This window comes from Propithecus coquereli, unplaced genomic scaffold, assembly GCF_000956105.1.
Source record: "Propithecus coquereli isolate 6110/MARCELLA unplaced genomic scaffold, Pcoq_1.0 Scaffold98, whole genome shotgun sequence".
NCBI classification, from domain to species: Eukaryota; Metazoa; Chordata; class Mammalia; order Primates; family Indriidae; genus Propithecus; species Propithecus coquereli.
The window spans coordinates 3,920,027-3,934,052 of NW_012156173.1; the positions used below are offsets into that span (position 1 = coordinate 3,920,027).

The 14,026-nt window shown below is 40.9% G+C and overlaps 1 protein-coding gene across 1 annotated transcript in view; it reads right to left on the reverse strand.

Annotated features, from left to right (window-relative positions):
* Window positions 1-2,064, reverse strand: part of SLC2A12 (solute carrier family 2 (facilitated glucose transporter), member 12) — a 52,517-nt gene extending 50,453 nt beyond the window's left edge. The window contains exon 1 of the mRNA XM_012665191.1: window positions 1,792-2,064. Within this exon, the coding sequence (XP_012520645.1) occupies window positions 1,792-1,906 (115 nt within the window). The 5' untranslated portion in view covers window positions 1,907-2,064. The remainder of the gene's footprint in view (window positions 1-1,791) is intronic.
* Window positions 2,065-14,026: the final 11,962 nt, after the last annotated feature.

A 14,026-nucleotide genomic window follows, 5' to 3' on the forward strand; every position in this document is an offset into this window, starting at 1 on the left:
TGAGGTTGCTGTGAGCTAGGCTGACGCCACAGCACTCTAGCCTGGGCAACAGCAAGACTCTGTCTCAAAAAAAATAAAATAAAATAAATGCAAACTATATGTAGCACAAATCAAAGTTGTATTCATCCATGATTTTAGGGAAACATTTAGGCTTCCTCTCCTACATAATAAAATTTAAAATTAAATTTGAAAGTACTTTATAATACTTGTTCATTTGTCATTTCTTTACAACAACATAAACGGTTGCACTTTAAGTTGAATTTTGTGAGTGTCTTCAACTTTTACAAACATAAATACACATTAGCTTCCTTCAGGATAATTGAACTTGTACAATATAAGCTACTAAGAGTACACTGTGCTTTCAAAGCCATATACAAATTCAATGGTCAACTTTTAATGGTTACTGCAAAGGCCCTTCCTGGATAGTCTCTTTTCATCTTCCTTGTGACATGATCACTGACTCTATTAGTTAAGTCTTTTGTTGACATCACCACCTCAGCTTGCTCTGCAGTCTACACTGCAGCTCACTTTCCCAGGAATTGGAAGAAAAGAACTTTGCAACTCTTTCTCTTTATCCCCAAATACAAGTTTCCCTTGCCTGCTCTTAGGGAATGTGTGAACTAGTGAGGAAGCAAGCGCTTAGGGAAAGGGCAGCTCTGGGTTAGAGAGGGCAGGCCATGTTGAAAGATGGCCCCAGATACTCATTCTTGATGGGAAATGAGAAAGCAAGAGAAGGCAGGGGCAGGATAGGGAAGGTCAAGGGCTTCTGCCCTTCCGAGGAGGGGATGCTTCATGCCTTGGTGTGAACGGTCGTGGGTTCAGTTCCAAGATCAGTTCCAAGGGAAAGCCCAATGCCTTTTGTATCATTTAGTATGTTGGATTTTGCATGAAATCCCAATACATAGCTCGAGGATGTCGTGCCTGGTTAGGAGGAGCAGAGCTGAGGACAGTCGTAGGAAGGAGAGGATTATTTGTGTTTGATGTCATTTCATATCACTTAGTTTCAATTCCTTTGAGAACAAACTAAATGAACAGGAAGAAGCAGCAAAACGTGTGCAACGTGTTTGGGGAAATTCTAAATGTGGAAGTCAAGACAAGTCTTTGATTTAGCAAAGATAACTGAAATGAATTGAAACCTCCAAATCTCACCTCTGGAAGGAAAAGGTATTAAACAAACCTCAGTTCAAAAAGCCAGTTTTAAAGAACGCAGGAGCCAGCAAGGCAGGCGTTTCAGGCTCTGAATAACACTCAAATTCATTACAAACGTGCTGGGAATTTTAAAAGGAAGTTGTGTCCATTGATTACATAACTAATAATTTTATGAAGCCTACTCAAAATACTGATTTAAAAAAAAAAAACGGTGGTTACAACGTCTACTTATTACATATTATCCATTGGTGACAATAAATGGAAGTGTGTGTCTGCGTACGTGTGTTTGTGCATGCCTGTGAGTGTTTACTATCTTGGTCGACCTCTCCAAAATGGAAAAGATTCATACATTGCATTATGTAAACACAATCAACGGGACCCATCCTACCAGTGGTGGGTATGTAACTCAGATTTTCTGAGCATAGGTCTCAACAAGACTTCAGTCTTCACAACACTACAGCTCCGAGGCACCCCACGTCCCACCAGACTGTCCCTTCTCTGCACGCATCCAGCGCGCTCCCACGCGCACGCGCATGCACACACACACACACACACACACACACACACACACACACCCCGAGGGAGACGCGAGTACAGCGTGCTCCCCTAGCGGGTCGCCCGAGCCACGCAGTCTCACTTTACCTCTCGCCCAGGGAGGATGCCGGCCGCCGCTGGCTGGGTAGGTGCCCTTCGCCACCGCCTCTGTCCCCTTCTGGTCCAGCAGATTGGGGCCCTCTGTGTTTTCAACAGGTACCATGGTCACGTAGAAGTAAGTTACAGCTTCTCCTTCGCCAGAAAACCACCCCGACCTGCCTTGCCGACGGGAGCGGTCACTTTCCCCATGACAGCATGCTAAAGCAGAGAGAGGGGAAAAACTTCGGGCAAAGCCAATGTGATTTGTGACCAACTTTGTTTCTATTTCCGAAGGCTTTGCCCTTTTCGGTGACACAGGCTGTTGCTATTCCCAGCAGCCTATCACAGGCAAGGGGAGGGCCGTGTGTGTCGGAGGATTGTTTTTGCCTTTGGATGCAGGGTTGGGAAACAAGGGGTTAAAAGACTTGGGAACAGGAGCTCAGACGTAGTGTTTGGCCCTTAGCTAAGGGTAGCTCTTGTATTCCTGCACCTTTGAAAAGAGGCAGAGAAAAGAAACATGCAGATTTAAATGCAAGCTGAGAGTGGGGATAGAATACTCATAGATGGTATCAGTTAATCTTGCAGAGAGAGGAACAAATTTATGCAAAGACATACCAGAAGGGAAGGTGTGTCAATTTTTCAGCAGGACTGGTATTCCCAGAGTCATGGCATTTACCAACTTACACAAAGCATAAAATATCTTTATTGTTTCAACCTAATTTTGATCTAAGTAAACACTTTCTATACCTCTCTCTCCAAGGCCTGAGACCATGCATATACAAATTCAGAATGTATAGATTCTGTAGATTTTTTATATCCTGAGATTATAGCAAAGTAATCCATTTTATAAGGCATAATTGTCTTTAAGAGAAGAACTAACCCTGAATCTTCTGTCAGGTTGCATGTTTGCACTCCCAATTCAGAGAGACCAGACTAAATGACCCATTGTGGAGGTGTGGTGGTCATATAATCTGAAATAAAATCAGGCCATCAGAGAGAAGATTTTTTTTCTGATTTTTAAATATATTTATATAAAAAGTCTTACAATATTATGACATTTTACCTTCAGTTATATATTTAGCAAATCATATTTAATGAAAAACCTTGTAGAGGAAATTGAGATCATCTTAGAAAATCACTCAGTAAAAACGAACATTTAAGGAGCACTTATTATGTGTCAGGAATTGTGCTAAGGGCATTAACTCAAATGATTCTTGTGAAAAAACTCGTGAGGCAGGTACCAATGTTCCCGAAGAGGAAATGGAGGCTGGGTAACTTGCCTGAAGTTTCCCAGCTAGTCAGTGGTGGCGCTGAGATTATGAAGCCAGGAGATCTAATGCCAGAGTTCTGCTGTCTCCTAACTTCCCAGCCTGTCCTTCTCTGATTTTTTCAGCCTCTTCCACTTTCAGCCCTTCATGACCTTAAGAATATGCCATGAAATATGGCTTTTAGCTCTAGACAATGAAGTGAATTTGTGCTTGTATAGGCAGAGACTGAACTTACTTTCAGCATGTTGACGGGATCACAACAAAGCTCTAAATTAACTTATCATTTGTATATTTCCTTTGCTCATCACTAGATATTTCTGTATTTTTCTTACCCTTCAGAGAATTGGGTAGCAAATGAAAACAAACCAATAATAATTCAACTAGTATTTATTATGCACCTATTGTATGTCTGCAGTTAGTGCTGGAAAATGGAATTCCTCCAAGCGTAGCCCAGCCCCCTTCTGATTAAGAGGGTGAGAAGTTCAGAATCCCACAGATCAGCTTGTCACCGCTAAAGAGTGCATAATGCAATGATGGTTTAGGTAACTGAGTATATTTGTTCACAGGGTGCATTATAATTATAGGGGTGGTAGTTTTTATCTGTGAAACACACATATTTCTCATCAGTTCTCCATATTCTCTTGGCTTCTATCTTCTTTCTGCTCAGAACCAATGCCTTAGTGGGGAAAATGTTCTTGCAATGGGTCAGTTGTATAATTGCTTTGTTTTGTGATCCCAAGATCTGTCTCTAGCAGCTTCTTGTCACCAGGGGAGTGTTAGGGTGTTTGCAGTGGCATTTGACTAGGCAGAAGATAAATCCGACTCCAGAATACTATACTACGGTTGCAAGCAATTCAACAATTCTCACTCTGCTTTCTGTAACGGGACTGTACAGGAGCTCCATAGGCATCATAAGCCAACCAGAAGTCAAAAACAATAAGCAAACAATGCAACTGACCACATCGCCCTCTGCTGCACCTAATTCTGTTCTTTGTTCCATTGTTGACCTGACATGGGCCACTGGCTATCTCAAGCTCTGTGTTCATTGCATTTTCTTAGCCCAGAGAAAAGTTTAAGGGGAAAATTCTTTTCACCCAGCTAGAGGGGGATATTCTCTCTGCCCCAGTTTCCATTAAGAACACTGTGCTTCTCCTTTCCAGTGTTTTGCACACTTAGAATGCATCTACTATAATTATGTGCAGTGATTTGATTAAATCTGCCTTTTCTGATAGATTATAAGCTCCACAAGAATGTGGATCATGTTCATTTGGTTTATTATGGAATTTCCAGTAAATACTCAGTAAATATTTTCTGGATAACAGACTGATCCCTGTAAATCCAATGAACTTTAGCATTACTGGAACATACGCTCCAAGAGGACATGCACCTATGTCTGTTTTGTACATTTGTCCATCTCTGTATCGTCAGCTCTTAGCACAATACCAGCAGTAGACAATAAATATTTGTTAAATAAACGAGGGCTCACACATCGACCTTCTATTGAGCTAAATAATTATTTCATTTTTCAATATCAAACCCATGATTGCCTATAGTATTTTGTCCTTCCTCTCTGCTTTCTGCCAATCCCTTTAGAGCAAATATCACCACAGGCTGTCCTTCCTCCCTGGAGTTTGAGCCACTACCACTATTAATAGCTGTTCCTCCACTCAAGGAATGTATAATCAGCAGACAACACGTAGTTCATTTTTCAAAACCCAAATAATTTTGCTATGTACCATTTTAGACCAATGCTCATGGGCAATGCTACCAAATCCAAAACACCCCTCATGCCTTATAAGCTGACAAAGCAGGGAAGAGGGTATGAAAGGGAAGACAAACAGCATCACAAGGTATGTGAACATCTACCATATAACAAGCTTATTTTCATGGCAATCTTTTTTAAACTTCACAACTTTGTGGAGTAAACACTGTTTCCTCCATTTTGCAGAAATTGAAACTGAGAAGTTTATGAAACATGTCCAAGATGAAAAAACATTTTCCAACATTATGAAAATTTTGAATCATACAGGAAAACCTAGATTCTATAATCAACATTTTACGATGCTTGCTTGTTCATCTGTCTATCTATATACCAGTCCCTCTAGCCATCCATTGATCATGTTAGTTTTTATGCATTTCAAAGTAAGTTGAAATACTCCAGCATACATATCATTAACTAGAGTTCAGTACATGTTTATATTCTTTTTTTTTCTTTGAGGCGAATTCTACATACAATGCAGTGCACAAATCCTAAAGGTACCAATAAATGTGTTTAGAAAAACATATAAGCATGTCCAGCCCAAACCCCTATCAAGTTATAGAATATGACCATCATCCCAAAAAGTTCCTTCATTTCTCTTCTGAGTAAATTCCCACTCCAGCCTCTAGAAGCAACCAATGTTCTGATATTTTCCCACATAGATTACCTTTGCTTGTTCTAAATCTTTATAGAATAGAACCATAGAGTATGCACTCTGGTGTAAATCTTCTTTCACTGAGCATAATTTTGAGATTCATCTATGTTTCTGTGTGTATTAGCAGTCTGATCTGTTTATTGCTGAATGGTGTTCCATGAATATACCACAGTTTATGTATCCATTTTCCTATTGATGGACATCTGGGCTGTTTCTTATTTTGTGCTATTATAAATAAAACTGTTGTGAGCATTCTTGTACATGTCTTTCTGTGGAACACAACATCTCAAAGCACAGCAGTCCAAGTCTATTTGATTCCAAAACCCACATGCTTCCCCCTACACCCCATTGCTTCCCTGCAGTGTAGCCTGTTGCACTGTGTCGATGTGGAGTGCACCTCCAGAGGTTTCATCCTACAGTGGGTCATTACCGTGTAAACACAAATGGGGAAATATAATCTAGACCAACAAAAAAAGATTCCAGATACAAATTCTTTATTAGCCATATTCCAATAAAATATTCATCCTGGTATGATTGTTTGGAAGAATATTTATCATTTCACCTGGTTCTACCATATAAACAACTCCTCTTTCCAAAAGTTTTCAATGTAACTTTTTCCCTTATGTATAGAATATTATCAGTCATAACATGGTGCTTAAAATTCCTCAAATTACAAAATATGTATGGTTAAATTCATTATGATATATTCACTTGATATAATATATAACAAATCATTTTTAAAAAGACCATAGGGCAATGCAAAAAAATGTTATTTCTGTTATTTTAAGTGGGAAAATCAAAGTAGAAAGTTGCATACTCATTGCCATTGCAATACTTTTTAAAAATATATGTGCACATTGGTTGAGACTAGAAAGGAACTTGGAAAAATTAAAAATAACTGATATGTTGGCTTGGTAAATCATGTGTAAAAAGTACTTTCTGAAAAATTGTTTGCTTAATGACGTTTTAATATTGTATATATAATAAATATAAATCCGAAGAAAATTTCTTCATATTTAGGGCTGCCATAGACTGTTGTGCAATTTGTACATTGCACAACTCTAAGTGGGCCCCTCTCGTTTGCAGACAGCAGAGGTTTGTTTATACATAAACAAATTTTCCAGAATATGACAATAAAAACATCTGGATGAAGGGGCAGTTTTTTCTAATTTGCACAAAATTTTGTTTGGGCAACTAATTATAATCTCTTCAAATTATAATCGCCCCTTAAATCACAGCAGTGTCTTATCTATTAGTTTGATCTACGTCTGCTTTTTTACTGCTTAGCTACATAGAACCAGCACCCTTTGCCTTTGATTGGCTATTTTTCCAAGTAAATTATTTTTAACTTTTAAAATCTCTCTCAGTACTATTCCCATGTTCCTTGGATGGAGGGTATCCACAAAAAGCTGTTCAATGATTAATCTTTCTCTTGAGATTAACCTTCCTTTTATACCATGAATGCAGAAAAAGTTACTTAATCATACAGGCTGCAGTTATTGGCTTGAGGGCTCTGGTCCACTTTTGTTACATGTCTCTTCTCATTTGCAAGTTAATGAGGAGGGCACTGTATAGAAAATGACTGTTTTCCAAACTTAAATGATCTGAATAACTTGAGGAAATTTAGGAGCGGAAAGCTTCCTGAAATGTGAAACATCATGCTCAGCTTCTTAAGATGAACTTGTTAAATTTCAGCTCTGGTGGATATCTTTGAGCAGGTCATAGACTTTTCTCTTTCTTCTAGGCTGCCCAGCAACTGAAGGCACTTCCTGTTTGGGGAATTCCTCCCTCTGTATGGAAGAAACTGTCTCCCAAGGGGAGAAGCTGGAGAGGGCTGATGCTCTCCTTTCTCATTCCCTTCACACTTAGGGCCCGGCTCTGCCAAGCAGAGTTTGCATCACAAGCTGGTGGCACAAAGTAGCAGGGTGTGCAGGCCCCATTCTAGCGAGGGTGGTGGCAGTGGCTCTGGCCAAAATATTCAGTGTCAGGGTTACCGGATATACACTGTGGGATATGTGCTTAGGGGTGGCTGGACCAGCTCAGAGCACGACTTAGGGAGTTATTCTTGACTACACAGTCTCTAATCTGGAGTTGGTTTCTGTTGCATTAAACCAAAAACTACGAACGATGCCAAACTCAACTAGCAAAGTCCTCTTTTAATGTGTGCAGGGGCACATTAATCAAGAAACTAATGAAGCTCAAGCTTCAAAGTCCCTCGCTCACATGGCCCTTGCAAGGCCCTGAGAGGCACCTAGCAATGCATTCATATGGTTATATGGTTTTGTAAAATTTGCAAAAGTAAAATATTTAACTGCAGTTAAGTCCACTAACTATTTGCACCTTGCTGGAGACATCTCCTTTGTCACATTTCCTTTGCATCATGTGACATAGGGGTGGCCATGGACTATTTGGAATCTGACTTAAGGTCAGTTAAGTCAGAAAAATATTTGGTTTTGGTTTCTTACAGATGGCTCACAGGCACTTCAGTGTCTAGTTAAGTTCTTACTAGCTCTCCTGGTAGAGGAAGGTTTTCCTTCCAGGAGTTCTCCTGCTCTCCACAGTGCCATCTCATGTACACATGTCCCACATTGTCACTCATGTGGCACAAAGATGAAAAGGAACAGAGTTAGATGTTGTCTTTCCATGTGAACCTGTCCTGTGGCTCCCAGGGCCATGGTGGAGGGCCACTTTCTCTAAAAAAAGTAACATCACAAGAAACGTGTGTTATGAAAAGGAGATCAAAAGGTATACAACCAAAAAAGTAGAGGGGGAAGTATTACATAGGTGTATCAGGCAATTCCTGGTTGAGGCGAAGTTTGTAACACTTGGCAGATTTTTAACATTTGTAGTTTATCTAAATAAATGTTCACTCTCATACTTAATTTTATATTTTTTTAAAAATATGAGCTTCCAAATTTTATAAACTTCAGGCCCCACAAAACTTGGATCTGTCCCTATGAAGACGTTGGAAAAATATTATTCTTTCCAGGTGATTGTATTTACCAGAAACCTCTCACATCCATTCCCTTCTCCCCATCCCCACTGCCACTCTCTAAATCCAGGTGACCTCACCACCTCCCACGTGGACAGCTGCAATAGCCTCAAACAGGTCTCGCTGCCTGCAGTCTTGGTCCCCAAAGCCCATTTGCCATACTGCTGCCAAGATTTTTTCTGAAAAATAGGTCCTTATATGGCTTCCATTTGTTTTAAAGCTGGAAGATGTTTCATCAGCTTCCAATTGTTCTTTGGATTGGTCTGAATTCCTTAATGAGGCTTAAAATGCCCTGCATGGTCTGGCATGGGCTGGCCCCTCCAGACCCATCTCTTGCCACTGCCTGACTTGAACTCTGTAATCTAGTCCCATCGTGGACTAATGGTGGACAAGCCAATCATTGCTTCCTTGACCCAATCCCCTTTTAGACACTCTTGTCTCACTCCTCATTGTCTCCCCCTCCCAGCACAACGAAAAACACCAGGGATAGGTGTATCTGTTCAGGGAGCCAACACAATAGGGCAGGAGCCTCTCTTTCTGATCTTTCTCTGTGAATCAGGTTAGGGAATGGTCATATCCGTCAGAGTTCAGTGCAGAAACTTTAAGCAGGAAGGAACTTAACACAGGGAATTTGGGTGCTTATAATATCATTGGAAGGTCTAAAAGATCAGATTCCAAGCATTCAGGGATGACTCCCAGAATAATACAGAGCTGACTCACCAGCTGAGCTTCTACATCTGCCCAATGGAGCAATGAGTTCAAGAATGTGTTGTTTAGATCCAGGTCTCAGACTATTTCTGCCCCTATAACTGCATTCTCTAGGAGGCTGTAGATGCTGGAATGCCACCTCAGGAAAATGTCACATCTGCCTGACCCTTGAGGCTCACGGAAACTCCCCAAAGAGGCAAAGGAAATAGCCTCCCCTCATACCCACCTTCATGCACATGCATCTAACTGATATCTACAGCCCCATTGCAAGGGAGTCTGGGAAATGTAGCTCTCTAGTCTCTGCAGTGGGAGAGAAGGGGAAAGGGAGGTTGAGAGAGCCTCTCCACTATATCCACCATAATAGTGAATGTTTGGGTTAATAGATCATGCAAAGCAGGGCCTGGCGTCAAGGCTATGGCAGGACAACGCTTGTGCAAGCCAGAGTTATAACAGTGGAAGCAAAAGAGACATGCAAAATAAGAGAAAGGTGAGTGCAGAGAGAGCAGGAGTATGGAAACACAGAGTGAAGCAGAGACCTGGGACTCTATGGCCCCATGACAATGGTCTTGGCTTTGGGTTTCCTAGGAGCCCCACTGGGTTTTATACCTGCCCTTCCACATCCGAGGGTCTGGGTGAGCTCCTCTTTTCCATCCCTCCCCACTCTGTACCCAGGCCCATTTGCCAGGAACTTTGGTCCTCTCTGGCCTTCCTTCCCCTGGGCTGGGCCAGGTGCCATCCTCTCTGCTCCCAGGACACACATTGCCAGAGCTGACAGAGCATTAAGCAGAGAGTGCGGTAATAATTTACTAATCTGTTTTCCCCATTAGCCTGTAAACACTGTGAGGGCAAGGTCATGGCCACCTTGTTCACACTCCTCCAGAGTCTGGCACGATGTCTGAAATCTTGAGTTGCTCACTAAATATTTACTGAAAGAAATACAAGAGAAGAGGGTGGAGGAAAAGAGGGTATAAATCACAAAGCTTCTGATCAATCTTGTGTTGTTTCATTGCAACAGCATTTTGAAAGTAGGTTCTAGGAGTCATCTTGGTTTTAATTCTGGCTGTACCACTTACTAGCTTAGGAAGCTCTTTGTGCCCCAGTTTCCTTCCTCTGAAGTGGGACAACAATAGCATCTATCTCGTGGGGTTCTGTGAGAATTAAATGAATTAATACACAGAAAGTATTTAAAACAGTATATGACCATAGTCATCCTCAGTAAATGATAGCTATTGTTGTTGCATCCAAGGGACTCCATAGAAATATAAAGTAATAATAGAAAAAATGTTGGTTCAGGAATAAGATAATATAAATTCTAATGTTGGATCTTTATAATCCACATGATTAGGCCGGGCACAGTGGCTCAAGCCTATAATCCTAGCACTCTGGGAAGCTGAGGCGGGTGGATCATTTGAGCTCAGGAGTTCGAGACCAGCCTGAGTGAAAGCGAGACCCCATCTCTACTAAAAAAAAAAAAAAAAAAAATAGAAAGAAATTAGCTGGACAATTAAAAATACATGGAAAAAAATTAGGTGAGCATGGTGGCGCATCCCTATAGTCCCAGCTACTTGGGAGGCTGAGGCAGGAGGATTGCTGTGAGCTAGGCTGACACCACAGCACTCTAGCCAGGGCAACAGAGTGAGACTCTGTCTCAAAAAAAAAAAAAAAACTATAATCCACATGATTAGACTTAGACTTTGGGCAAGTCTAATAATCCCTCTAGGTTCAGTTTCCTTATCTCTTAGACAGGAAAACATATACTTGCCTTCTGTAAAGCTACTAATCGCTTGCCCAAAAGCCAAGGTCTCTCCTTTTGGCAATATTTTGTAATACTATGTGTGTGTGTGTGTGTGTGTGTGTGTGTGTGTGTGTGTGTTTGGGGAAATTGCATGCCCATCTCACAGACCTTCCAATTAATGTATTAATACACCACCTCCTAGCCGAGGGGTAGGCTGGTGCCTGCCTGCTACGACAATTAGATATTCTGAAATGTGAGTGTTAAGAGGTGGCACAAGTCTACACCTGGGTGGAACAGTCATTTCCAATGGCAGAACTCAGAAAAGACCATCTACTAGTTTCTATTACCTGTTTCTCCTGAACTATCTTGGTTCTTCCCAAGACTTTGTCCTTCCTATTTTTCCCTTTAGTTCTATGAACCACTCGAAGGTCAAGCAACAAATTCATTTTTGGCTGGTGCTACCCAGAGTCCAAAGATTCCCCAACATGAACTCTCAAAGGATTTTAGTTAAGATAAAATCACTTAAAGTATTTGAAAACATCTTAAAAACTGTTACGATACTTTATAAATATGAACTGTTCACCAAGGCAACAGCAGTAGCAACTGTAGAAGAGAATCGAGTTAATGCTCAGTCTATTGGTTTATCCATTCAAACTATGCTCTCTTTCTAAATGAGGATGGCCGCAGCGTGACAGTAGACTGGCAACCGAGACAGTGGCGAAAAACCAGAAAGGTCCTCGAACCTCCAGTCTTTACAATAGCCTGAACTGACTCAACATTTCGTAGAGCCACGTACCCAAGTGGAGGGCCCTGGTGACATCTTTAACTCTCAGATAAAAATGTGGGGTCTGGCCTTACCTCCCAGGACTGGTGAGGAAGAGAAAGGAAGAGAAAGGACAAGTGTAAAGGATTGGGGTATGTCTACATTTTACAAGCTCCATCGTTAGAGAGTCTACTCCATGAAACAGCACTGATCAAACATGCAATCCTTCTATCCCTGTTGGCAAACAGAATTGATACCTTAAAACTGAGAGCATCAACTTCAGCATAAAAATGGCAATGGATTTGCTGGGACAGCACCTCTGAACTTGTCTTCTGCAGAGCTTGTGCGCCCCTCAAGATGTTAATAGATATTCTGAGGAATGAAAAAAATGAAGGGGCTGCTTCATTGTCCAAAAAGTTTGAGAAATTCTATGCTGTTCTTGGGACATCAAAAAAACATTTTATGTCTAAGAAATCTTGCATTATGGATGTGTAAACAGTTCTAATGTAGAGTTCTTCACACTATTAAATTTTGAATCCTTAATTTCTCCACACACAAAAAATTAACTTTTAAATGGACGCAGTTTGGGAAATCTGCATTAAGATATCCGTGAGAGTAGAGTGGTTTTGCTCAAGCCACGAACTTGAATTTTCTCTTCTCTGCTGCCCCCTTTTGATAGATGGAGGGAAAAGCAGGTTTACGGTTGCAAGGGACAGAGGCGGGAAACCGCAAGTAGTTGCTTCCAGGTCTCCTGGGAAGAGAGAGAGAGAGCCACTTGAATCCTGGAAGTTGCTCTTATCAATTCTCTGTGCAATTTTTGCGGCCCTTGTTAGCTACGTATTCATACTGTATCTACGTCTGCCCAGGTTGTCTTTGAGCCCTAGAGTAAAGGCCATATAGGCATTAATTTAGAAACTTATCTATCCTTCCAAATATATATTGTGTGCTTACCATGTGCCCGGTGCAACGCAAGGTGGCAGAAATAGAATGATGAACGAGGCACTCTCATGGGGGAACCAGAGACTTTTCCAGGCTATCTGACTACATTCATTGCACCTGCGCCTGACCTCCCTTTGACTCTAATATCCTTTTCTAAATGTGAATCTCAAAGACTGGAGTCTTTGCGTTAGATTTCTTTATTGTTATCACATCACATCCAACAACCATCTTTTCACAGCTTTCCAGATCCCAAATACTATTTAGTAAGGATACTTTACTTTTCAGTTATAAATGGGCTTCCTTGTATTCATATTATTTTCATTATCTCTGGAATTCTTATTTAATTCTGTCTTGAACTGAGATTTGAGGCAGTGTCTGAGTCACAGAATGTACCATTTGAAGCTACCCTGGGCATGGAAGATTATTGACTTTGGGAAGAAATTTTAATGGAATTCATACAATCTCGAGGTGTCATCATCCTGTGATGGTTTACAAGAAATGGAACATTTTAGAATTTCTACAGCAAACAAGGAATATTCATGAGGCAGTTTCTAGTCCTTCCATGTCTTTCCTGGCTGCCTCTAACTTTACAGCAACTTCAAAGTGGCAACGAGGTACCTCTGGCTAATTCCAGAGTCCTGCCCCACTGCAGAACACCACGGAGTGGCCCAGACAGGCTGAGACACTCTGTCACTCCAGTCATCATTAGTATATGCTATTTTCTGATGAGTAGAAGTAAAGTGGTAGAAGAAAAAAAAATTTTTTATTATCCTGGGCACCTGGAAATGAATTTTTTCTTATAATCTGCTCTCAAAACAACTTACTGATTCTGAGGTTCTCGGAGCTCTGATGCTCAAGTGAACCTTTTACAATCTTCACTGTTACAGCTCCTGTATATAATTCACTGGCTGGATGAAGCAGTCCTTTTTTTTTTTTATTGCTCTCTGAACTTCTGCCAGACAGCTGTAAGTAGCACCTTTTATCTGCTCTCTGAAAAAGGTAGAAAAACTAGGACCCATCTATGATGACAGACAACTCAGCAGTGACGGTGCCTTCCCCTAGACCCTGTCCCCAGCTCTCCACCACCAAACTTACCAGCAACCACAGTTTAGTCTCTCCCCAAAACTTTGCCTTCATCACAATTCATCGTACTCCTTTCCACAAGCCACATAATCTGTTCTAGAGTGCTTAATGGATAATCATTTGATCTCATGTGAACTGCACTTTCCTCTTCTCAAAATGATCCTTCTACTCCTTAATTAAACATGTGAGAATGAAAGAAGAAAAAACCCAGGTTCAAAGTTGGTACATCTAAGAAATCTAATATAACATAGTTAGCAAAACACATTCCATTCAAAGAATGAGCACCTTTTAGAAGAACAGCAACATCCAGATCCCTTTCTTGGTTAGTTTCCAGAAGACTAT